General features: G+C 44.7%; 1 protein-coding gene and 2 pseudogenes across 1 annotated transcript; all 3 read left to right on the forward strand.

Annotated features, from left to right (window-relative positions):
* Positions 1 to 512: 512 nt before the first annotated feature.
* LOC136653157 (olfactory receptor 5G9-like) lies at positions 513 to 1,463 on the forward strand (annotated as a pseudogene).
* Positions 1,464 to 10,206: 8,743 nt separating this feature from the next.
* LOC136653158 (olfactory receptor 5F1-like) lies at positions 10,207 to 11,148 on the forward strand (annotated as a pseudogene).
* Positions 11,149 to 24,675: 13,527 nt separating this feature from the next.
* LOC136653159 (olfactory receptor 5B12-like) lies at positions 24,676 to 25,660 on the forward strand. Its single transcript, XM_066630072.1, is given in 2 exon segments — positions 24,676 to 25,085; positions 25,129 to 25,660. Coding segments are annotated over 2 exon segments (942 nt in total).
* Positions 25,661 to 26,095: the final 435 nt, after the last annotated feature.

Raw genomic sequence — 26,095 nt, forward strand, 5'->3', positions numbered from 1 at the left:
TCTAACACTGCATGATTATATGATTTACTAGTTACTAGAATGATAATTTTGAAGATCTGTTAAACCTTTTTTCATATTTATCTATATTGTAATAGTAACAATGTTTACTATGTTTGTGAAAAATAAAAAACCCATAAAAAATTACAAAGCAAGAGTACATTATTAGTATCACCTAAGTGAACCTGAGTATTCACTGCTACTTGAGAACAAAATAGTTTTCAGAATCCAAACAAGCTGTAAAATAGTCCAATGTACTTTGTGAGATATCATCACTGAGCACTGCACAGCTGCCCATGGGAAGCCACCATAGGGCTAAATGCACACCATAGGGACATTATCAGGGATACTGGACCTAGTACATGTTATCTTGCTGCCTCAGTGTAAAGTGACTTTGTTGAAGGTGACCAGACTACAAAGTCAATGACTATGTGTCTCCTTTTTTTTCTTTATGAAACTGCCAACATTAAAAGTTGAAACCACTGTCCTCTCCTACCAAAGAAACCTAAATGAAGATGGACTCCACCAATTGTACACAAAGACTGAACCAAACAAGAATCACAGAATTTGTCCTCATAGGATTTTCTCTTGACCCAAAGAACAAGAGTCTTTTCTTTGCTATAGGTCTGTTAGTCTACCTGTTGACTTTGGCAGGAAATGCTGTCATCATTATGTTGATTGGGGTTGACCAATGCCTCAGAACTCCCATGTACTTCCTCCTGGGTAATCTCTCATTTGTTGAGATCTGCTACATTTCCACCACACTTTCAAAGATGTTGTGGGATCTCTTGTTGGGGGACAAGACCATCTCCTTCATAGGATGTGCACTCCAAATGTATTTCTTCATCACTTTAGGTAGCATAGAGTGTTTGCTGCTCTCAGCCATGGCACACGACCGCTATGCAGCCATCTGCCACCCACTCCACTACACCATACTCATGAGACAGTCTGTATGTAGGGGCTTACTGGCCATTTCATGGATTATTGGCAACATCAATTCTATGGTCCACACAGCACTGGTCTTTTCCTTAACTTTCTGTCACTCCAATGAAATTGACCATTTCTTCTGTGATATTCCTCCTATTCTGCACCTCTCTTGCTCTGATGTATTTCTTGTCCAGTTGATGAACTTCACTATCTCTGTGTGTGTCATTATTGTGCCTTTCTCCCTGACTCTTCTTTCCTACATCCTCATTGTCTTTGCAGTGCTCAAAATCCGCACAGCCCATGGTAGGATCAAGGCATTCTCCACCTGTGCTTCCCACCTCACTGTGGTGAGCACTTTCTATGGCACCATCATCTACACCTATATATGACCCTCTACAAACCATTCCTTGGAGGAAGACTGCCTGGTTTCTGTGTTGTATGCCATCATTACTCCCCTGCTAAACCCCCTGATCTACAGCTTTAGGAACAAGGAAGTGCAGAGGGCACTTTGGAGAACCCTTGGGAAGAGTAGGTTATAGTGATGGGCAGCAGTGGACCTCCCCAGCCCTGTGCCCGGGGCAAAGGTCCATGATGGCACCCCCCTCATCAGGGAAACCTCTGTATGGTTTAAAATAAACTGTTTGGGCTGTCTTTTAAATGAGGTCAACTGTTACCCTCCTTGGCAAGTGTGTGTATTTGTGTTGGCAGGTTATGGTGCCAGATTGTGGCTTAAGTCACCCAAAAGGCTTCATAGGTGAGTTGAGATTTGAATGTGACTTTCCTCAGATCAACTCTAACACATTATCCACTTTAACTGAGTCTAGTGGCTTTCTGAGTTTGGCAGGAAGAATAAAATCTCAACTTTGATTTGATTGTCAAACAACTGTCAAATCAATTGCCACCTCTATTGGAGTCATACTTTTGATTTATTTATTTATTTTCTGTATTTATATGGGGCCTTATTTGGTCATATTGACCTCTTCCTGTTATAGTATATGTGTACTAGTTATTCAAATGTGTACCATGCATAACAGTGATGTTTCAATGGCTAAAAATAGTAAAGATTGATAGAAAATCCCATTATATTTGTCTTTTTTCCTATCTGTGACTACAAATGTTAAGGAAGATGGACTATGTTCCTTGCGGCTTTTTGAGTTGTTTATTAATTTGTCTCAAGAGAAAAACTGCAACTTCCGTTCCCACATGGAACAAATGATGGTGTCCACAGAGACCAAGAAGGTTTGGAGTATACAATCCCCCTGGACAAGCCTCACTGGAATATTTACTATGCCTAGAGTAATGTAGTGTACCTTGAGTTGTATCCTGGAGCAAGCAAAGGGAAAATGCTGAAGTTGGTGTTCAGAAATGCTTAAGATGCAACAACTTAACAACTCAAACCAGGTGAAGCAAATCACTGGATGTTCTTTATACCTTTTCACATTCGTTTTAATCAATTGTGTTTATTTTGACACCTTCTTGGTGGTACTGAGTAATATTCCATAGACTTCACTCCATAATGCATAGTGTGTATGTACATATATTATGTTCATGGCAGTACCTTTTTGGAGGAATTACAATTTTTTAAAATTTTTATTTGATTTATTTTAAGCAACCAAACATATTTGGCTCTGCATGCCACCAGCCCTTTCCAGGTTGCAGTGGAAGGGAGCAATGGGGAACAGATTGATCCAGGCTTGCAATGACAAATGATAAAAATAAAGAGGATGATGCCTTCTAAATGACACTGTGTCAGCCTGTTTTCCAAACTGGGTACAAGAAGCCCAGAATCCCTTCGGCTATGTCTTTGACCATTCTGACACAGGGTGGTAGCAAACAGACATGCAAAGAGAGTTCTGGGTGATTTGATTCTTCTGTGGAATATGCTTAGCTTTCTTCAGTCCTCAGATAACATGCAAATAGAAAGGTAATTTGTTCTTCAGCCTCACCTTACATGCTTTGGATGGATTATATAAATTTGTATCAAGTATCTTTGATGTTTATCTGAACTTTTTGTGAGTTATTTTTAAAAAATAGCCTCCGTTTTAAAATACAAGTGGCAGAATTTTTTAAGGGTGGAGGGAGGTTTACAGCGTGGAGGGCAGTAATCATATTAATTTTGGGTTGCATCCAGCAAAACTGAATTCTGACTTAGCACCATATTTATAAATGGAACCAAAAATGAACATCATTGTTATATAACCACAATGTATTTCAGGTTTCATCTTTTGGAAGTAAGTCCCAGGCAAGTATTCCTCCTCCTCTCCATCTTCTTTTATCTTTTGCCCAAGGCAACTGATCTTTTATCAGTTGCCCAAGGCAACTGCTTCTCTTCCTCCAATGGTTCTACCATTTACTGAAATGGATTTGGTGAAAAGTAGAACACTGATGGTTCTGATCTACCATGTAATTGATGGCGACCGTTTATCTATGCCTCCCCTTCATGAATCTACATCTACGACGGCTGTGATGTCTCAAAGCAAAGATGTCCTACAGTTTCATGACAAAGATGATCAAAGAAGAACAGAATGACATTGAACCAAACAAGTCTCATCAGAGAGTTTATCTTGCTGGGATTATCCAATGACCCAGCACAACAGATTTTTCTCTTTTTCATAGGCCTTCTAGTCTATCTGCTAACCTTGGCAGGGAATCTAATCATTATCACCTTGATTTGGTTGGACCGTTGCCTCCAGACACCAATGTACTTCCTCCGTGGCAACCTCTCATTCATTGAGTTCTGCTACACCTCCTCCACTGTTCCAAAGATGCTCTGGAACATCTTGACAGGAGACAAGACCATCTCATTCATAGGCTGTGCTCTCCAGATGTATTTCTTTGTCACCTTAGGAGGCACAGAGTGTGTCCTCCTCTCAGCCATGGCATACGATCATTATGCAGCCATCTGCCACCCACTGCGCTACACCCTGCTCATGAGTCAACCAGTCTGCAAAGGGTTACTAATGATTTCCTGGACTATTGGAAGTGTCAACTCCATCATTAACACTGCTTTCATTTTCTCCCTTGACTTCTGCCACTCCAACCAGATAGATCACTTTTTCTGTGACATTCCACCCCTCCTTCACCTCTCGTGCTCTGACACAACACTGGGCAAAATGATGACCTTCACTATCTCTGGATGTGGCATTACTATGTCCTTCTTCCTTACCCTTCTCTCTTACATCTTTATTGTGTCCTCTGTGCTCAAAATACGCACAGCTCAAGGTAGGATTAAAGCTTTCTCCACCTGTGCATCCCATCTCACTGTGGTGAGCATCTTCTATGGTACCATCATCTTCATGTACTTAACTCCATCTTCCTGCCACTCTGTTGAACAGGAGCAGCTGGTTTCCGTACTGTATACAATGATTACCCCCCTGTTGAACCCTCTTATTTACCGCTTCAGGATTCTCCCCAAGATTGGATGTCCACCCAGGCTCCTCAGCATCATCAGATCCTTCCACAAGGACATGAAGGGCACTGTTGTCTTTGATGGCTCCACATCAGACCCCTTTGACATCCAAAGCGGTGTGAAGCAGGGCTGTGTTCTTGCACCAACCTTGTTTGGGATCTTCTTCGCTGTCCTGCTGAAGCAGGCCTTTGAAACTACAACAGAAGGCATCTATCTCCGGACCAGATCAGATGGAAAGCTCTTCAACCTCTCCAGACTGAGAGCAAAGTCCAAAGTCCAATTGAAATGTCTGCGTGACTTCCTCTTTGCCGACGATGCAGCTATCACTACCCACTCTGCCAAAGATCTCCAGCAGCTCATGGATCGTTTTAGCAAGGCCTGCCAAGATTTTGGACTGACAATCAGCCTGAAGAAAACACAGGTCATGGTTCAGGATGTGGACTCACCTCCCTGCATTACAATCTCTGCGCATGAACTGGAGGTTGTCCATGACTTTGTGTACCTTGGCTCAACGATCTCCGACACTCTTTCTCTCAATACCGAGCTAAACAAACGCATCGGTAAAGCAGCTATCACGTTTTCCAGACTCACAAAGAGAGTCTGGTCCAACAAGAAGCTGACGGAACATACCAAGATCCAGGTCTACAGAGCTTGCATCCTGAGTACACTTCTGTACTGCAGCGAGTCATGCTCTTCGCTCACAACAGGAGAGGAAACTGAATGCTTTCCACATGCGCTGCCTCCGACGTATTCTCGGCATCACCTGGCAGGACAAAGTTCCAAACAACACAGTCCTGGAACGTGCTGGAATCCCTAGCATGTATGCACTACTGAAACAGAGATGCCTGCGTTGGCTTGGTCATGTCGTGAGAATGGATGATGGCCAGATCCCAAAGGATCTCCTCTATGGAGAACTCGTGCAAGGAAAGCGCCCTACAGGTAGACCACAGCTGCGATACAAGGACATCTGCAAGAGGGATCTGAAGGCCTTAGGAGTGGACCTCAACAAGTGGGAAACCCTGGCCTCTGAGCAGCCCGCTTGGAGGCAGGCTGTGCAACATGGCCTTTCCCAGTTTGAAGAGACACTTGGCCAACAGTCTGAGGCTAAGAGGCAAAGAAGGAAGGCCCATAGCCAGGGAGACAGGCCAGGGACAGACTGCACTTGCTCCCAGTGTGGAAGGGATTGTCACTCCCGAATCGGCCTTTTCAGCCACACTAGATGCTGTTCCAGAATCACCTTTCAGAGCACGATACCATAGTCTTTCGAGACTGAAGGTTGCCAACTACTAACTACAGCTTCAGGAACAAAGATGTCCAAGGTGCCCTTTGCAGAATCTTTGATAAGAGATGGTAGAATGACTGGGAGTTGTAGCCTGCATAACTGAACAGTCCAAAACACAGTGAAATGTCTTTTAAAATATGTAACAATTTGTTTTTATCGATTTGAATGTTTATTCTTTTGTTTATTTGGTGTGTATTAACTCTGTTCAATTTAGGGAACTGCACTCAGTTGATTTCTGAGTGGTCTGTAGTGTATGATTAGAAATGAAATACATTGCAGTTCAGAAACTCTAACTTTGCACATATTATTATTGTTATTTCTTCATGATCAGAGCCATTTCTGCAACAATACCCATGACAAAACATCCCTCACTCATATACTGGTATCTGGCAAATTGATGGGAACATCTGAGAATGTTTAACATTGGGAGGTAGCAGTGTAAATTTAGTGACAGGCAATGTTGTAAATAACAGAAAGATATATTACAAACATACTAAGGCTTTCATGGTTGGATGAGTTTAAAGCATAATTTCGCATGTTGCCCAACATTTTGCTTTCAACTGTGAATGCAGCACTTACATGCAGAAAGATACATTGTTGGAACATCTTGAGTTAATGTTTAAGGGCGCAATCTTGAGTGTGTCCTGTGCTGACGCAAGTCCCTGGTGCCAGCCCAGGAGAGTCGCAAACGGGACGTAAAGCACATTTGGCTTCCTCGTGAGTCCTGAGCACAAGGACACACACTGGCCTATGGACGCTGCATCCAGTTTCCGTGCTGACATGGGGAAGGAAGGTTGCATCAGGGGAGCTTGGCCAACACAGGGATCTGGGGAGGGCAGGAAGGAGTCGGGGAGCAGGTAGGAGGGAGGCGTTCCGGGGTGGGGGGAGAGTGGGCAGAAGGTGTTCCAGGGGGTGGGTGGGAAGCGAGCGGGAGGCAGGGCTGAACCCGGCAGTTATGCCAAATCCCAACCCAATTCCCCAAGCAGTGCGGAGTGGCTCCAAGTTGCGCCATTCTCCTCAGACTTGTGCCACCTCCTGAGGTGGCGGAGGTCTGAGGAGATCCATTTGGGCTGTGGTGGCTTACCCGGGGGTAAGGGGAAGAGCTTCCCCTTGCCTCTGGCTGAGCCGATTCTGGCCCCAATCTTGCTCTGGATACAACACAGGCCTCCTGGTCTGCCTGTTCCAGTGCAAAATAGGATTGCGCTGTAGATCATTAGAGTGAGCAAATTTGTGTTCTACAAAAAGACTCCAGCTGTCTAAATTAAAGGAGAATGACAGGGTTCACCAAGGGAACACTGTTGCGTAGTACAGTCCTGGTAGCCATCTTCTAGCCACCCTCGTAAACTAGTGTAAAGGAGGAGATAAGTGACTTTAAAAGAGTTAAATCTCTTCCCTCTGAGGCAAAAATTTCTTGCCCTTTTCCAAGTGGCAGTTAAAGTCTGTTGGAACAATATATGGGCAATAAGTCCTGAAGTCACACACACACACACACACACACACACACACACACACACACACACACACACACACACACCAGCAGAACAACCTGTGGGCAGGGCTTTCACTTTCTACAAGAACAGTAGGAGGTGTTAGAGCCCAATCCTATGCATATCTACTCAGAAGCCAGTCCCATTATAATCAATAGGGCTTACTCCCAGGATACTGTGGATAGGATTGCAGTCTTACAACCCAATCCTACACTGCCTGGCACATGAGGCTGTCAAAGTGGCTACTGCGGGATCCTGAAATGAAGAAAAATGGTTAAAGAAAATGCTATTTAAAAGTATCTTTATCTTTCGCTTAGAAGACTATGAAGTCAAAAAAATCCATGTGGGGGGGAATTGGTTAATATAGAGTTAAACCCTCCTCCTCATCCCCACCCAGTTGACAGTTGCAGACAGTTGGTGACAGTTATGCAAATAAGCAGCTTCTGATTGGCTGCACAGCTGGAAGGTTCCAGGAGACCAGCGTATAAAAAGGACAGCAAACTGCAGCTTTTGGCACCCAGTTCTCTGTGAGTGGCAGAGGAAGGAGGCTGGTGAAGAGTCTCCAGGAGGAGGGCTTGTAGGGAGAAACCTTACCTGTCTTGAGAGTCACTTGAGCTCCAGTCAAGACCCAAACGTCCATCTGTGGTCCAAGTTCCCAATCAGAAACAGTTCTGCCCCAAGTTCCAACTTTTCAGCAGCCGACTATCAGCCAAAGGGCAAAACCATGCTTACCTTTCCCTTTCAATAGCCTGACCCAGCAGAGGGTTGAGGAAGGGGAATACCTAGGTGTATGTCCTGGGGGTCTTTGTTCTATACAACAAAGCTTTACCTTTTATCTCTTTCTCAATAAAAATCTTTGTTCTTGTTCAGCTTAACCCTGGTGTCTGTGGTGTGGTCTGTGGTCTTTCTATTGCTCATGGTCATTTAAAGGTGGTAGGGCTGAGTTCAACAACCAATGACAAAGGGGCCTTGAGAAATTTGGCTGACACCATGACAAAAATCTTCCAAAAGTGGTTGGTTTGAAGCGAAAACACAGTACAAAGAAGCATAGCTCTACATTGGGAGAAAAGGATCAATGTTGACAGATGATGTTGTAACAGGATATTCTGATGGAGGGTCAAACTTGATATGGACAAAATAGCATTCCTTGTTGTTTTTTACCTAATGGTTTAATAAAATGAAATCTGTTCGTGGAAATGTGAGTGGAAATGTGGGTGAGGAGATGCTCTCTAATCCCTTTCCACTGCCTAAGTTATAGCTGCTAAAAATGACTTTAACCAGGATACATTCTTCATTTCCACCCACATGTGAAAATGTGCAGTACCCTGTATCTTTTTCATCAAGGAGAGAAAATATGTTTGGGGAGGCAATTTTTAGCCAACCAATGGCAAGAGAACTTACAAGAGTGCATTTCAGTTTAAGAAAAGATAGGGAGAGGAGACTTGGAACATCATGACTCATCAAGTCTGACTCCGACCATCAGATATGACTCAAGATTTCTACAAGTAGTCACACTTCAATCACATTTTTGAAGTTTTCTGTTGCTTTAAATGTACAGCTGGGAAACATAAAGTGAGAGTAAAACACTGTATCCTATCTACTGATTGCAATGATTTCCCACTTGGCCCCTTATTGTTATCTCCCAGTTGAGATAGTTTTAATGACTAGAGTGAATTCTCAAAAGGACTAATGTCAACTGACGCACAGGGAAATTAGCTTAGAAAAAGTTGCAACATCTCAACAATTGGTTGGGGTTAGTTATCTTCAAAAAGTCACAGTGGATTACAGATGGGGGAAGAGGGCACAGAAATGAAATGAAGATTCATTTATGGACTTCAGAATTGCCACTTGACAACATCCTTGCAGTGGAATTGACAAGGTTTGCTTGTTCATTTTTGCCTTGCAAACAAAAGAGGGGAAAAAGGGCATGTAATATTTCCTAATGTGAGAACCAAAATATACAGTGCTGGTGCCTGGTTGCAAAGGCTCCTGGGGCAAAGGCCTGTCTTGGACCTTCCCCCCATTGTGTTCCACCTTCCCCTTGATGGTGCATTGGGCACTACTACTACCACTGGTACTGAAGGTTCATAGAATTGTAGAGTTGGAAGGAACCTCAGGAGTTATCTACTCCAGTTCTCTGCTCAGTGCAGGCAACTACTACAGGATCCCTGACAGGCAGCCATTCACCCTCTGCTTGAAAATGTTCAATGGGGGAAAGCCCACAACTGCATGAGACAGATTTTCTCAGTGCCAAACAGCTTTTACAGTTAAGAAATTCTTCTGTATGTCTAGCCTACAACTACTTTCCTTTAGTTGCAACCCACTGGTTCCAGTTCTTTCTTAGGAGCAACAGAGAGCATGACTTTCCCTACTTCTATGTGATAGCCCTTCAGACAAATGAAAACAGCTTTCATATCTCCCCTTAGCCTTATCTTCTCCTGGCTTAACATATGAAGCTCTTCAAACTCTCTTAACAGATTGAATCTATATTCAACTGCATAACTAGGTCCTAAATGTAAGGATTTGAGGAAAACTTTACAAGGGAAAGGGAATGCATAATGGCACAACCAAGGAAGATAGAAAAGAGGGGGAGTAGGGCTTGGAGGAATTTGGAGGGCTATCCAGGGAGTTAAAAAACCAGGGTATGTGCTACACAACTTAACAGTATAGGTATGTGTCACTTAATTGCAGGAATACATTTTCTGAAACCCATCATTAGGCATATTTGCCCTTAAGTGGGTAGCACCCCAGAATGCCTTGCAGTTGCCCAGGAACACCCTAGAATGCCTTGCAGCAGTACTAGAAAGCCTTGTGGCACCACAACCCACCTGCCACAACCCATCAAAAATTGGGTCATGACCTCCTGGTGGGTCATGACATGCAGTTTGAGAACCACATTGTATATGTGGTTGGTAATTGATCAACAGTCTGTATGTGGCAGATATGTGTAGTCATACCAGACCCTTATAGCCTGTGTAAAGTGCCTTGATACATAATTCTTATCATGTTTCCCCCTCCTCCTAAATGCACAGCTCTTCCTGCAGTGACAGAATTGCTCTGAAGTAGTCCAGGTGCATTGTCTACAGATCGAAGTCATTTGAAGGATGTAAAGAAAAAACCAAACCAGTCTGAAAGAATTCATTCTCCTGGGACTGGCGGAGGACCCTCAGGTTCAGATTCTTCTCTTTGCTGCAGGACTCATGATCTATTTGCTCACCTTGGCAGGGAATCTGACCATCATTGGTCTGATTCAGACTGACCCACACCTCCGCACCCCCATGTACTTCTTACTGAGCAATCTGTCCTTTACAGAGGTCTGCTACATCACCACCACTATGCCCAAGATGCTGTGGGACCTCTTGTCAGGGGATAAGACCATTTCCTTTGCTGGCTGTGCACTCCAAATGTATGTCTTTCTGACCACAGCAGCTACAGAAGGTGCCTTACTCTCGGTCATGGCATATGACCGCTATGCTGCCATTTGCCACCCATTGCACTACACCCTGCTCATGAGCCAGTCTGCCTGCATGTGGCTTCTGACAACTTCCTGGGCTATTGGAAATATCAATGCCATTGTCAACACAGCTTCTGTTTTCACCCTGGATTTCTGTGATTCCAATGAGATTGTGCACTTCTTTTGTGACATCCCACCCATCCTGCATCTCTCCTGTTCTGATACCTCCTTCACTGAGTTGGTGACTTTCGTCATCTCTGGGAGCATCAGGATCACAACGGTCTCCTTCATTGTTCTCTCTTATGTCCTCATTGTTTCATCTGTGCTCAAAATCCGTACAGCCAAGGGGAGAATCAAGACATTTTCCACTTGTTCTTCCCATCTCAATGTAGTGAGCATCTTCTACAGCACAGCCATCTTCACCTACATGCGCCCTTCTTCCACACACTCTGTGGAACAGGATCGCTTCATCGCTGTCCCATACACCATCATCACTCCTTTGCTGAACCCTTTGATCTACAGCTTCAAGAACAAAGAAATGCAGGCCGCGCTTCTGAGCCTTCTTGGGAAGAAAGAACGTTGTCCACGGTGAAAGATTAGACTTCCTGCTCATAAACAAATTAAAGGTGCTGCCGTAATTTGTGATGCATTAGAAGAAGCAGATCATGGAAAATATATTTTTCAATAAGACTTACTCCCAGGAAACTGTGTGTAGGATTGCAGCCTGAATTCATGGCAAAAAATGATGTTGGACTCTTCTGTACTGTCTAAAACTGCCTTACCTGAAGATTATCAAACATTCAAATATGAAGAAAAACCAAGTCAGGAACACTTCAAATGTTATCATGCTCCTCTATCCCCAGTTTTGATAGGATTGCACTATTAGGGCCCAAAGTACCAAACCCTGACTCCCTTTCTGGGCCTGATTCATGTTCCCAAGTCAACGTGGATTTGTGCCAGTATATAACTGGTGTAGGTCAGAATTGACCCATTGGGCCTCCATGGGCTTACTCTGGGGCAAAGGAACATCTGTTCCCTTACCCTGAGAAGATCTCCCTAAGCTGATACTTTCCCACAGGATTCAGGTGGCCTGCGCTGGCAACATTGCATTGCTGCGCGAGGAGTTACGGTGGATTGGGAGGCTAGAAAGGTATATTATGTGACAGCAGTGAACTTCAAATATACCAAAATGTTGTACACATCATAAACAAAGATACGTAGAAGATACGTAGAAGCTGCTACTTCTCATGTACCCCACTCAGGTGGGTAATATCTGAGCTGTACCCGTCTTTAAGATTCTATCTACATGACCAGTTTAGAGGGCAAAGAAAAGCTATTTTGGTGGTTGTCCCAGTCAGATGGAACTCAAACTACACACCCCAGGGAATCATTGGAGGACGTAAGAGGCAAGCATCTTGCTGGAGCTAAGCAAGCCTGAGTCTGGTCAATGCCGGTAGGAAACTTTCTGGGAACTCCATACATACCACCTGTTATGGAAGAAAGGCAGGACATAGATAAACAGACCATATGAATAAACTGAATGAATGAAATAGTTAAGCATCCCCAAAACATCAACAGAAAAGAAGAGGCTCTACATATTAACAATATCTGGCTTCCAATCCTAAAAAGAACAGACATTAAAGAGCTTTATAAGGAAGCAGTTTCCAGTAGAGATGGGATACTGTGATTAGGCTGAGTTTGCTTTAAGAATGCAGCAGTAAAATGGAATTCTTAAGCACCTGGAGGGTACTGGTTTTTTAACTGCTGTTTCTGACTTGCTCTCTAGTAACAGGTCCTGTCTAGGCACATTTCCCTGATGAAGTTCTGAAAAAGTTACAAAACGAAACATTGGACTTTTTACCAACATGGATTCTAATTCTTTGACCTAACCATGGTCTTCTCACCCAAATAAAGATATGTTAAATTGTTGGATTATTGCTGGCCATGAAAAACCTATGAACATATATAAACTGACCATAGTTCAAGCCTGGCCTGTTTTGGAGGGCCCATCTAATTGGGATGGCCTATGAGGTTTAGGGTCAAGTTGGGAAATGTTAATGAGTTAAATTTGTTTACATTCTGTTTTGGAATTATTTGGGGGGAGAGTTTCATTTGTTTTTCACCTGACCTCTCTGGATGAGGTAAATTATCAATTAAAATGTCTCAAGAAATTGGTCACATTCTGACACCCATCTAAGGGCCCAATCCTATCCAACTTTCCAGCACTGGTGCAACTGCAATGCAGCCATGAGGAAAGGGAACAAATGTGGAGGCCTCTGTGACTGCCTCCCCACCACAGGATTCAGTGCATGTCCCATTGGCACAGCTGCACCAGCAGCGGAATATTGGATAGGATTGGGCCCTAAGTGTGCTTAAGGCTACTGGAATCAGGCAAATGAAGCACACCTAAATGTGCATTGTATTGTGACTTCTAAAAACAGTGTTTGCACTTGGAAAATATGCACGTACTAGAAAATACCACATACTAGATATCTGAGCAGATCATAGGCAAAAAACAGCAGTTGCAAAAAACAAAGAAAAAAAATTAGGATCATAATGTATAAAGGGATTGTTTATTAACCCTCCCCCCCCCCCCCCACACACACACACAGTTTAGTTTGAAGACTACCGGAGCAGTCATATGGGACAGCAAAAGGTAGTGGACAGAGGTAAAACAGCTGAAGTGATTGATCATTGAAATTGTATGGAAGATAAATATGTTGGTGCAAAGTCTAGACCAGTGTTTCTCAATGCTTGTCCTCTGCTGTACCACTTAACATGGTTCACCTATTTGAAGTACCACCAGAAGTAACTGGCGATGACATCATCTCCAGTTACTTTTGGGTTGGGAGGTCAGATGCAATGCGACACACACCAGTAAGAGGCTCATAGTGGATGAGAGGGCTTTTTCGAGCATGGAAAAACATGTTATGTAGTTCTTCCTGCTGAGCCGAGCCTCCTACCTCTGTTTGTTGTGTCATGTTCCTAGTCTGGGGAGCCATTAGTATTGCCAGACACCATCTGAAGTACTTGGTGGTACCCTTACCACTAGTTGAGAAACACTTGCCTAGACACTTAGCAAAATAATATTTGAAGTCATTCAAATACCTGGAGCAATAACTTAAGGTGACCAGTAGAGGGCACTCTATGATTGTCAAATGTTCCATACATATAGTTTTAGTATTGTTGCAAAAATATGCCAACAAATGTATTCTTATGGTATGCTGCAAGACTTACAGATTTATTGGGTCAGATTTGTTAGGCCTAAGCATTTATGGACTCAAACTCTCTCTGCTGAAGTTAATTCTAGTCAATGAATGCTTATACCATAATGTCTGTTGTGAAACCACAAAAGGGGTCTTTTTGTCTTTGTGGCAAACATAATTTTTCTCTTAAATTACATACATATATCAACAAATATAACACAGTTCAAATGAGTTTAACACCGCAGCATGGCTCAGCAACTGAGAGCCTGAGGGCCAGATAAAAAGCTTCCGCGGGCCGCATCCAGCCCCCAGGCCTTATGTTTAACACCCCTGGTTTAGAAAGAACTCTTAATGAAGTACATATTCACTCAGAAAAGCCCTTAATGAAATGAACAAATTTGCCTCTAAGGAAACAAATCTTCAATTCTATAACTATTTTTCTCTCTCTTTTTCTTAGCCAAACAAAATCTGTGAACTTTATTTGGAATGAAGATGTATTGGTAAGATGGAGCTTAGCAACTCCACTAAGCCTATTGTCACTGAGATTGTCCTGCTTTGCTTCTCTCATCTCCTCCAGCTTCAGAAACCGCTCTTCTTCCTTTTCCTTGTCATGTACATACTGACTTTGCTTGGCAACACTTTGGTCATCCTCCTGATCTGGATAGATCAGCGTCTCCATACACCTATGTACTACTTCCTCAAGAACCTCTCCTCGCTGGAGATTATCATCACTATGTCTGACACACCAAAGATGCTCACCCTGCCTATCTCAAAGGATAATACAATTTCATTATCTGCCTGTGCCCTGCAAGGGTATGTCTACTTTGTGGCTGGCTCCACTGAAGTCCTTCTTTTGGCTGCCATGTCAGTGGACCGCTTTGTGGCTATCTGCATCCCACTGAGATACACAGCTATAATGAACAGCCGAGTCTGCCTGCTGATGGTCTTGTCTTGTTGGTTGTGCAGCTTCTTTTCCATTTCAGCATCCATGCTACTCAAGGCTGGTCTACCTTTCTGTGGGTCCAATGTTATTGACCATGTACTTTCTCTTGGGGAATCTCTCTTTTGTTGAGAGCTGTTACACATCTACCACACTTCAAAAGATGTTGTGGGTCCTCTTCTCAGAGGACAAATCCATCTCCTTCATAGGATGTGCTCTCCAGATGTATTTCTTTGTCATTTTGGGAGGCACAGAATGTGCACTTCTCTCGGCCATGGTTTATGACCGCTATGCAGCAATCTGTCACCCTCTGAACTATACCCTGCTCTTGAGACAGCCCATCCATGGCGTTTTGCTGGCGGTTTCATGGATTATTGGCCACATCAATTCTGTTGTCAACACAGCATTAATCTTTTCCCTAGATTTCTGCCATTCCAATGAAATTGACCATTTCTTCTGTGACATTCCTCCTATTCTGCACCTTTCTTGCTCTGATGTATTTCTTGTCAAGTTGATGAACTTCACTATCTCTGTGTGTGTCATTATTGTGCCTTTCTCCCTGACTCTTCTTTCCTAAATCCTCATTGTCTCTGCAGTGCTCAAAATCCACACGGCCTGTGGTAGGATCAAGGCATTCTCTACCTGTGCTTCCCACCTCACTGTGGTGAGCATCTTCTATGGCACCATCATTTACACCTATATACGTCCCTCCTCGAACCATTCCTTGGAAGAGGATCGCCTGGTTTCTGTGTTGTATGCCATCATTACTCCCCTGCTAAACCCCTTGACCTATAACTTTAGGAAGTGCAGGGGGCCTTTTGGAGAGTGCTTGGGAAAAACAGGTTATAAGTATGGGATCAATGTCTTGAGAAGGTCTGATGTGACACACAGTCAATGGGTAGCCCAACCATATCCTGCACTGGAACAGGAAGGCTGAGTAGCCTGTGCTGTATCCAGCGCAGGGTAGGAGGTGGCTGTTGTGCAACTTGGAATCAGGTCTCATTGGTCACCTGTTGGTTTTCTTCTGCTTCTGACCTAAGTACAAAATATGTGCTCATCTCTATGTGTACTAATTGTTGAAACACTAAGGCATTTGTAAAGGCTCTGCTAAAAATAATAATAAAGACTGATGGAAAATTTCCCGGTGATTTTTGTTTGACCTAGGTATGAGTTTGCAAAAGTTAGGGAGGGCCTTCAATGTTCCTCTCATCTTCACAAGTTGTTTATCTAAAGGGGCATGTCAGGAACATGACAGGGGTTAGGTTACTGGGGTAGCTGCTCCTGTCATACCCCCGCCTGCCCCCAAATGCTCCTAATTTGCCCACCCTGTTTCCCCTGTTTTCCTCCCTGTTAACCATCCCCCACTCCCACCAGATGCTTACCTGTACCAGCAGGTACAACTGAGTCTGGTGATTTCCATCTAGTGTTTCCACCTCTTGCAACAGCACTTGCAAAAATTGCCATTGGTAGCGCGCACAGCTCACCGCCATCTGCCATTTTACAGTAGCAGAAAACCTTCAGACCGCTGTAAATGGCGTGCGCTGGCCTGACACTAGTTAGGATTGAACCATGTGGTAAGGTCTGTCTGGAACAGGAGCAAGTGCAGCCAGAAGACCAACCATGGCCCACACCTGCTTATCCAGGATTAAGGCGGGGTCCAGGAGCATTACCAATTTTTGTACCTGGTCCTTCCTACGGAATTCAACCTCATCAAGAACCAGTTAACGTAATGTCATTGTCCACAGCATAAGGAGAATTTCTATCTTGCCCATATTTCATTTTAATATATGGTACAGATTTGTGATTAAATGACCATTTGAGCATAAATATCATCCTCTAGTGAGGAGGAAACGCTTGCCATATGTCAGGTAATTGCCACTCTATGTATATTCTGTTGCTTCAGCACCATCTCTCTGAACATTATGTGTTTCATATTTATATATGCCTGTGTGTGCCTACTAGTGTGAAAGACGTACAAATCAGGAAATGCATGCAGAATGCACTTTCATTGCGCAAAGTTACAGAGCTACAATTTCCTCACTTGCTCCTTTTTTAATAGCAAGGAGTTATAAGGGAAGCACAAGAGATGGACACTTCATAATTGCCTTTTTCTTTTTTAATTAGATGTTTTCAGCTATCAGAGAGGGAATGTTAATTACCTGGTCCTGATCCAATGTATGTTATGATGACTTCGGGGTGTGGCATTTTAAGGTTGTGTTTATCATCCTGTGACTTGCAATATGTCCAAGAAAATAATTATGAATGTTCCTCTATACCTCAAATGTTGTGTATCTAGTGCTAAACTACCTCTACCGAATACTCTTTCTTGAATTCCCAAAAGGAATAAATAATGTTATCTGTAAGAATTAAAATAGTATGTAGCAATCATTCCCCTGGGCACATCACACTGGCATATTTGCCTAGCCTGGTTTGTGTATTGTATGATTTGGAGCTGTGGCTTGAAGGAGCCAGAGGGAGAAGTATTGGTGAGCTTGCTCCTGGCAATTTAAGAGGATTTCTCTTTTATTGAGATACAGTCCAGGATGGAGCTTCAGAATGTCTTACTTACTGCATCAAACAAAAAGATCAATACTGAACAGGTAAGGTTATAATTGAAATACCATGTGTGATAAACAACATCCTCATTATTTTATTACTTTATTACAACCTATGCTGGGCTTGCAATTCAGGATCTAGCTAGATCATTATAGCTTACAATTCAGGATCTAGCCAAGATTCTATCATTATCATTATTAATTTCTGGCCTTCCGTCATCATTTATGACCAGATCTTTAAGCACATGAAATGATTAAATATTTGTTGACTTCACTGTCCTCAGCAAGACATTCTGAGATGTATTGCATTACTAAAGATGAAACAAGTGATGTTAACAGCTAATTTCAATGAAAACTCATAAAAATTTGCGTTTAGATCTGAAACCAGTTCATTTCCTCAGTCCAACAACTAGTTCACACATGTATGTTCCCTGCTTGATGGCTGCAGCTAAGCTTGCATGTGTGAGCCATCACACCTCACAGTCACCAGTTCAAATCACACTCCACAGTTTAATCTTATATTAACAGAGATGAGTTTTAAAATACGTATAATTGCAGCTGCATGCAAGCTCCTTTCCCATCACACAAAACTGGAGAACTTTGGGCAATATAAAAATGTGGTGGAGCAGGTCACAAGGTCATCGTCCCGTCCTCTCCCGTCCCGTCCATCCCCTCACTACATAATTGACAATCCAGTGAGGAAACAAGAGCTTAGCACTTAGGCTGAAGAAAGGTGACTGGTAGGGGAAGTTTCAGGGGGAAATCAATGGGTAAGGAAGAGATAGGAATCCTTTTCTCACCCCAAAAGTCTCCACTACAAATGGCATCATCCCAGTTGTGATTTCTTCAAAGGAGAAGCATGGGCCAGGTTTACATGTTGGAGGTAAAGGGAGAACTGGGAGTTCCCCTCTTGGACAATGCTGTGCTTGAGGCAAGTGATGCATTATTTTCCTCTGACAGATATGCCACAGATATGCAGTTAATTATTTGTGGGGAAGAGGCTAAGAGGAGGAGAATTAGTAGCATGGTGTCAGGTTTTATAATGAACGTAGGAGCAGAGTCCTACTCGGGAGTAAGAGCAGAGTCCTACTCGGGAGTAAGAGCCAAAGGGTCAGGCATTTAAATCAAAGTTGAAAGTTAGCTGCACCTAAGGTAGCACCTAATCGAAGGGAGGGAGGAGGATAAAGTGGAAAGCAGGTTTTTCTACTTGTTTAAATTAAACCTATACTTAACCCAGGTTAAACTTAATCTAAGTTAGAACATAACCTAAACAGGTCAGTAAATTGGGACACAGGATCTGGAGAGCAATAAATAATTAAACAAACCCAAATAAAAACTAGCTTGAGGTTACAAAAACAGTCCAGCCTAAGAGAACAGAACTAGGAGGGAAAGAACCTAGGAAGGGCCAATTCCCAACCCATTAAGAGCCCCATTAGGCTAATCCAAGCAGTCCATTCAGGAGCCTGCAGAGTAGGTCACGCCCATCAGCAGCCGTTTGCCTTCCTGAGCTTTTGTAAACTCACCTGGGAAGGCCAGCCCCCTTTCAATCAGGAAGGAAGGAGGGAGGAGGAGCCAGCCAGGAGTATAAAGCTAGGCGGGCCATCGCGTGAGGCTCTCTGGGAACCCACGTGTGTGGCCTCTGGGAACCCAGTGCCTCGGGAACTAAGTGCCAGGTAAGGCACGAGAGTTTAGCATCTGGGCGAGTTCAGCAGCAGGGCGAGGAGGCCAGGGCCCCATACACTGCCCTTCCTCTTCCCTTAAGAAAAGGGCTGCTATCCAGTGTACAGTTTTTAAAAGGACCCCTAAATAAAACAACAACAACAACAACAACAACAAGAAAAAAGCTATGCAGTCAGACAGCCAGCAGTAGGGTGGGGGCTATCCAGTGTTCTGCATCGAGTGCCACATGTATGATTATATGCCTCTGGGGCATAAGTCATGGGTGTGTCCTCGGTGCAAGGAGCTCCAGGGTCTCAGGGAACGCGTCCGCTCCCTTGAAGCCTTGGTGGCCGACCTGGAGAAGCGCAGGCAGCCAGAGGAGGACCGTGGGGAGACTTCCGGGGACGATCAGGCTTCATCCCAACCTCAGGCGTGCAGCTCCTCGGCTGCCCGGGTGGGAAGTCTCAGGACTGGAGGACGTCATCCTGGAGAGGAGGGAAACAATCCCCTAGGAGGGATCCCTTCTCCAGGGGATGGGCCCGTATCCGAGCGCACTCAGGATACTCCTCGGCGGGAGGGGGGTCGGGGGCTTCTTGTAGTGGGGGATTCGATTATTAGAAACATAGAGAGGGGGGTTTGCGACGGATGTGAGGACCGCGTGGTGACTTGCCAGCCTGGTGCGAAGTTTGCGGACATCACTTCTCATCTAGACAGGTTAGTAGACAGTGCTGGGGGAGAGGTAGCGGCTGTGGTGCATGTCGGCACCAACGACGTGGGCAAGTGTAGCTGGGAGGTCCTGGAGGCAGGAAGCTGAAAGCCAGGACCTCAAAGGTAGCGTTCTCTGAAGTGCTACGTGTTCCACGTGCAGGGCCAGCTAGGCAGGCGGAGATCAGGGGTCTCAATGCGTGGATGAGACGGTGGTGTAGGGAGGAGGGGTTTAGATTCGTTAGGCACTGGGGAACGTTTTGGGACAAGCGGGGCCTGTACAAGAGGGACGGGCTCCATTTGAACTAGAATGGAACCAGACTGCTGGCGCATAACATTAAAAAGGTGGCAGAGCAGCTTTTAAACTGATCCCTGGGGGAAGGCCGACAGGAGCCGAGGGGCATCCAGTTCGGGACTCCTCATCCCTATGGGATGAGGATGGGGAGGTTAGAGAACAACAAGACAAAGGCAGGGTAGGAGAAGAAATTGGGAAAGGTAGGGTGATGGGATGTGATAGACGGTTTGGCACAATGAGAGGATGCGGGGACAAAGGAGCAAATAAGCAGCCCATCCTGGGGCATTCCGTGTATAAATGCTTTTATGCAAATGCCCGAAGTCTACGAGCAAAGGTGGGAGAACTGGAATGTCTGGTGACAAGGGAAAATATTGACATAGTGGGCATAACGGAAACCTGGTGGAATGCGGAGAATCAGTGGGATACCGCAATCCCGGGCTATAAACTCTACAGGAGGGACAGGCAGGGGCATGTTGGAGGTGGGGTGGCCCTTTATGTTAAGGAAGGGATAGAATCCAGCAAAGTAGAGATTGAAGGTGGGTCCGACTCCACCGTAGAATCTCTGTGGGTTAAATTACCAGGCTTGTGCAGCGATGTAATACTGGGGGCGTGCTATCGTCCTCCAGACCAGAAATCTGATGGGGACCTTGAAATGAGGAAACAGATCAGGGAGGTGACAAGGAGGGACAGGGTTGTAATCATGGGGGACTTCAATTATCCTCATATTGACTGGGTCAATTTGTGTTCTGGTCACGATAAGGAAACCGGATTTCTTGACATGCTAAATGACTGTGGCTTAGAGCAGCTAGTCACGGAGCCCACCAGAGGACAGGTGACTCTGGATTTAATATTGTGCGGTACGCAGGACCTGGTTAGAGATGTAAACGTTACTGAGCCATTGGGGAACAGTGATCATGCTGCGATCCGTTTTGACGTGCACGTTGGGGGAAGAAAACCAGGCAAATCTCTCACAAAAACCCTTGACTTCCGACGGGCGGACTTCCCTCAAATGAGGAGGCTGGTTAGAAGGAGGTTGAAAGGGAGGGTAAAAAGAGTCCAGTCTCTCCAGAGTGCATGGAGGCTGCTTAAAACAACAGTAATAGAGGCCCAGCAGAGGTGTATACCGCAAAGAAAGAAGGGTTCCACTAAATCCAGGAGGGTGCCGCATGGCTAACCAGCCAAGTTAGAGAGGCTGTGAAGGGCAAGGAAGCTTCCTTCCGTAAATGGAAGTCTTGCCCTAATGAGGAGAATAAAAAGGAACACAAACTGTGGCAAAAGAAATGTAAGAAGGTGATAGGGGAGGCCAAGAGAGACTATGAGGAACGCATGGCCAGCAACATTAAGGGGAATAATAAAAGCTTCTTCAAATATGTTAGAAGCAGGAAACCCGCCAGAGAAGCGGTTGGCCCTCTGGGTGGTGAGGGAGGGAAAGGGGAGATAAAAGGAGACTTAGAGATGGCAGAGAAATTAAATGAGTTCTTTGCATCTGTCTTCACAGCAGAAGACCTCGAGCAGATACCGCTGCCCGAACAGCCCCTCCTGACCGAGGAGTTAAGTCAGATAGAGGTTAAAAGAGAAGATGTTTCAGACCTCATTGATAAATTAAAGATCAATAAGTCACTGGGCCCTGATGGCATCCACCCAAGGGTTATTAAGGAATTGAAGAATGAAGTTGCAGACCTCTTGACTAAGGTATGCAACTTGTCCCTCAAAACGGCCATGGTGCCAGAAGATTGGAGGATAGCAAATGTCAAGCCTATTTTTAAAAAGGGAAAGAGGGGGGACCCGGGAAACTATAGGCCGGTTAGCCTAACATCCATACCGGGTAAGATGGTGGAATGCCTCATCAAAGATAGGATCTCAAAACACATAGACGAACAGGCCCTGCTGAGGGAGAGTCAGCATGGCTTCTGTAAGGGTAAGTCTTGCCTCACGAACCTTATAGAATTCTTTGAAAAGGTCAACAGGCATGTGGATGCAGGAGAACCCGTGGACATTATATATCTGGACTTTCAGAAGGCGTTTGACACGGTCCCTCACCAAAGGCTACTGAAAAAACTCCACAGTCAGGGAATTAGAGGACAGGTCCTCTCGTGGATTGAGAACTGGTTGGAGGCCAGGAAGCAGAGAGTGGGTGTCAATGGGCAATTTTCACAAAGGAGAGAGGTGAAAAGCGGTGTGCCCCAAGGATCTGTCCTGGGACCGGTGCTTTTCAACCTCTTCATAAATGACTTGGAGACAGAGTTGAGCAGTGAAGTGGCTAAGTTTGCAGACGACACCAAACTTTTCCGAGTGGTAAAGACCAGAAGTGATTGTGAGGAGCTCCAGAAGGATCTCTCCAGACTGGCAGAATGGGCAGCAAAATGGCAGATGCGCTTCAATGTCAGTAAGTGTAAAGTCATGCACATTGGGGCAAAAAATCAAAACTTCACATATAGGCTGATGGGTTCTGAGCTGTCTGTGACAGATCAGGAGAGAGATCTTGGGGTGGTGGTGGACAGCTCAATGAAAGTGTCGACCCAATGTGCGGCGGCAGTGAAGAAAGCCAATTCTATGCTTGGGATCATTAGGAAGGGTATTGAGAACAAAACGGCTAGTATTATAATGCCGTTGTACAAATCTATGGTAAGGCCACACCTGGAGTATTGTGTCCAGTTCTGGTCGCCGCATCTCAAAAAAGACATAGTGGAAATGGAAAAGGTGCAAAAGAGAGCGACTAAGATGATTACGGGGCTGGGGCACCTTCCTTATGAGGAAAGGCTACGGTGTTTGGGCCTCTTCAGCCTAGAAAAGAGGCGCTTGAGGGGGGACATGATTGAGACATACAAAATTATGCAGGGAATGGACAGAGTGGATAGGGAGATGCTCTTTACACTCTCACATAATACCAGAACCAGGGGACATCCACTAAAATTGAGTGTTGGGCGGGTTAGGACAGACAAAAGAAAATATTTCTTTACTCAGCGTGTGGTCAGTCTGTGGAACTCCTTGCCACAGGATGTGGTGCTGTCGTCTAGCCTAGACGCCTTTAAAAGGGGATTGGACAAGTTTCTGGAGGAAAAATCCATTATGGGGTACAAGCCATGATGTGTATGCGCAACCTCCTGATTTTAGAAATGGGTTAAGTCAGAATGCCAGATGTAGGGGAGGGCACCAGGATGAGGTCTCTTGTTATCTGGTGTGCTCCCTGGGGCATTTGGTGTGCCGCTGTGAGATACAGGAAGCTGGACTAGATGGGCCTATGGCCTGATCCAGTGGGGCTGTTCTTATGTTCTTATGTAACGTACCAAATTCAGTGGAGACAGCCACTAGCTAAAGTTCAGATACATTCATGAAAAATATATCCATCAATAGCCATTACAAGTCCCCAAACCCATATTTCAGGCTGCAGTTCAATCCACACATTCCTGGGAGTAAGCCCCATCAACTAGAATGAGACTTACTCCTGAGTAGACTTGCATAGGCTTGGGCTACCAGAGGCAGAAAGCAAATCTCTGTGGGCCCAATCCAATCTAACTTTCCAGCACCGGTACTGCCACAATGCAGCTCTGAGGTAAAGGAACAAATGTTCCCAGACCTTGAGGAGGCCTCTGTGACTGCCTCCCCATCACAGGATGCAGTGCACGCCCCATTGGCACAGCTACACCAGCACTGAAAAATTGAATGGGATGGGGCCCAAAGTCATCTTGAATGTGTAAGCATTGTATACTTGTTCCAATATGTATCTCTATCAAGTTCTGGGGAGTGTAATAATTCATTTCATTTAAACTGCACCATTTAGAGTCCAATTCTAATCTTATCCCCCCCCCCACTGGTGCAGCCATGCCAAAAATGAGCACACTGTTTCTAGTAGGGGAGGACAAATCAGGAGGCTTCAGAGGCAAAAGGAGTTTAAATCCCCTGACACTTTTGTAAGCCTCCTGCTCCTCAGTGGGTTTCCTCAGACTAGCAATTTCACTAGTGGAAGTTTAGGGAGAAAAGGGGGTGGGGAGGCTGCAGAAAAGGGGGATAGGATCCAGTGCCTGCCCCCCACAGCCTCCCTGACTCCCTTTAATACAGTATATGGTTCTAGAACTGGAATTTTCCTTGCCTTGATCTATTGATGATGCAATGGTAAGAGGGTTTTCTGGGACATGGCAGAGTAAGGGCTATTTGCCCCAAGGGGGGAGAGATAAAATAAGTATAAAGAATAAACACTGTTTCATCTGAATCTGTTAAAAATGTTCTGTGTTATATTTAGCTTTATCTGTGCATCCAAATTCTGTCTCTGGTTGTAACACTGGAGTTACCCCTGCCCTGATACAACACTGTTACAATCAGAAGGGAAGATGATGTGCTTAGAAATACTTCATGTGCAGAGGTTGGAGAAAAGCATTTTTAGTGTCAGCAGCGAATCGAGTTCAGATGCGGAGGTAGGCTAAACCCCCACTGAATTCCATGATAATGGGGTTGGATCAGATATTCCCATTGTCCTGGGAACTGGAGTTTATGAAAGCTGAAAAGTTAAGGCTGGAGTTTATGAAAGCTGAAAAGTTAAAGGTATATAAATTATGTGAGTTTCTGAGAGTTCATTAGCAGGAGGAAGCTGGAAAGAGAAAGAGAAAGCAAAGAATGGAAGGCAGCACAAATGCTTTCTAGGGATTGGAAGAAAAAAACTGCTGTTGTGCTTTGACTGTTCTCATGCTTGTATTTGTGTGGCTAAACCCTCTATTCCATGTGCCACCTTTTGACAAATATTCCATTTAATATTCCCTCACAGATGGAGCCCCTACATCCGATGGTGCAGAATGGCACAGCTGTTACTGAATTTATACTCCTGGGGCTCTCCAGCGACCCAGAGGTCCAATTCATTCTCTTTGGTCTCTTTCTCCTTTGCTACTTGGTGGCCCTAGGTGGAAACACTCTCATTCTTCTCATCACCGCTTTGGACAGCAGACTGCACAACCCCATGTATTTCTTTCTGGGTAATCTCTCTGTTGTGGACATTGGGTTTACATCTTCCACTGTTCCCAAGATGCTGATAAGTTATCTCTCTCAGGACAAGCGAATCTCCCTTGCTGGTTGCTTCTCCCAAATGTATTTCTTCATCTCCTTTGGTGGCATTGAATGCCTCCTGCTGGGTGTGATGGCATATGACCAGTATGCTGCCATTTGCCACCCACTGCACTATGGTGTATTCATGAACCATATTCATGTATGTATTCATGTATGTTGGTGTATTCATGAACCCCAAAACGTGTGTGTGGCTGGCAGCATCTGCCTGAATTCTGGGCTTGGCTAACTCTGGTGTGCACTCTGGCATGATGTCCCTTTTGTCTTTCTGCTGGGACAATGTCATCCAACACTTCTTTTGTGACATCCTACCCCTGTTTCAGCTCTCCTGTTCTGACACTCAGGCCAATCAAATTGCGACCTTTGTGGTGGGTGGAGGTGTGATCATGGGTTCATTTCTGGTTACTCTGATGTCGTACGTCTATATAGTTTTGGCCATTGTCAGGATCCGCACCAAGGAAGGGCGTCTCAAGGCCTTTTCTACCTGTGCTTCTCACCTGACTGTGGTCAACATCTACTTTGGCACCATCATCTTCACATACATCCATCCCAACTCCACATACTTCCAGCAGCAGGATCGGATTTTGTCTGTGCTATACGGGATTCTCACACCAATGCTCAATCCAATCATCTATAGCTTGAGAAACAAGGATGTGCAAGGGGCACTCCGGAAAGCCATGGGTAGGGCATAAAGCTACATTCACAGAATCCAAATGATGCTGGGTTTTCTGCTTCAATATTGTGAAGCCAAGACTCAGTTCTCTATATTAGCTATATTAAACATGCTTCTGCCTGCCTTGTGGAACTTTCAAGCTTTACTCTTGGAGCAGAAGATGTTTGTGATACAACCCACTTTTATTTATTTATTTATTTTTCACATTTTTATACCGCCCTTCCTCCAAAGAGCTCAGAGCGGTTTACACAGCTGCTCCTCCCCTCTTTCTTGTCCTCACAACAACCCTGTGAGGTAGGTAAGGCTGAGAGAAAGTGACTGGCCCAAGATCACCCAGGAAGCTTTGTGGCTGAGGGGGGAATTGAACCTGGATCATTCAGGTCTAAGTCCACCTCCCAAACCACTACACCACCCTGGCACCACCTGGCACTTTTGAAAGTGTCCCACATTTCAG

The sequence above is a fragment of the Tiliqua scincoides genome, chromosome 5, assembly GCF_035046505.1.
Source record: "Tiliqua scincoides isolate rTilSci1 chromosome 5, rTilSci1.hap2, whole genome shotgun sequence".
Classification (NCBI taxonomy): domain Eukaryota; kingdom Metazoa; phylum Chordata; class Lepidosauria; order Squamata; family Scincidae; genus Tiliqua; species Tiliqua scincoides.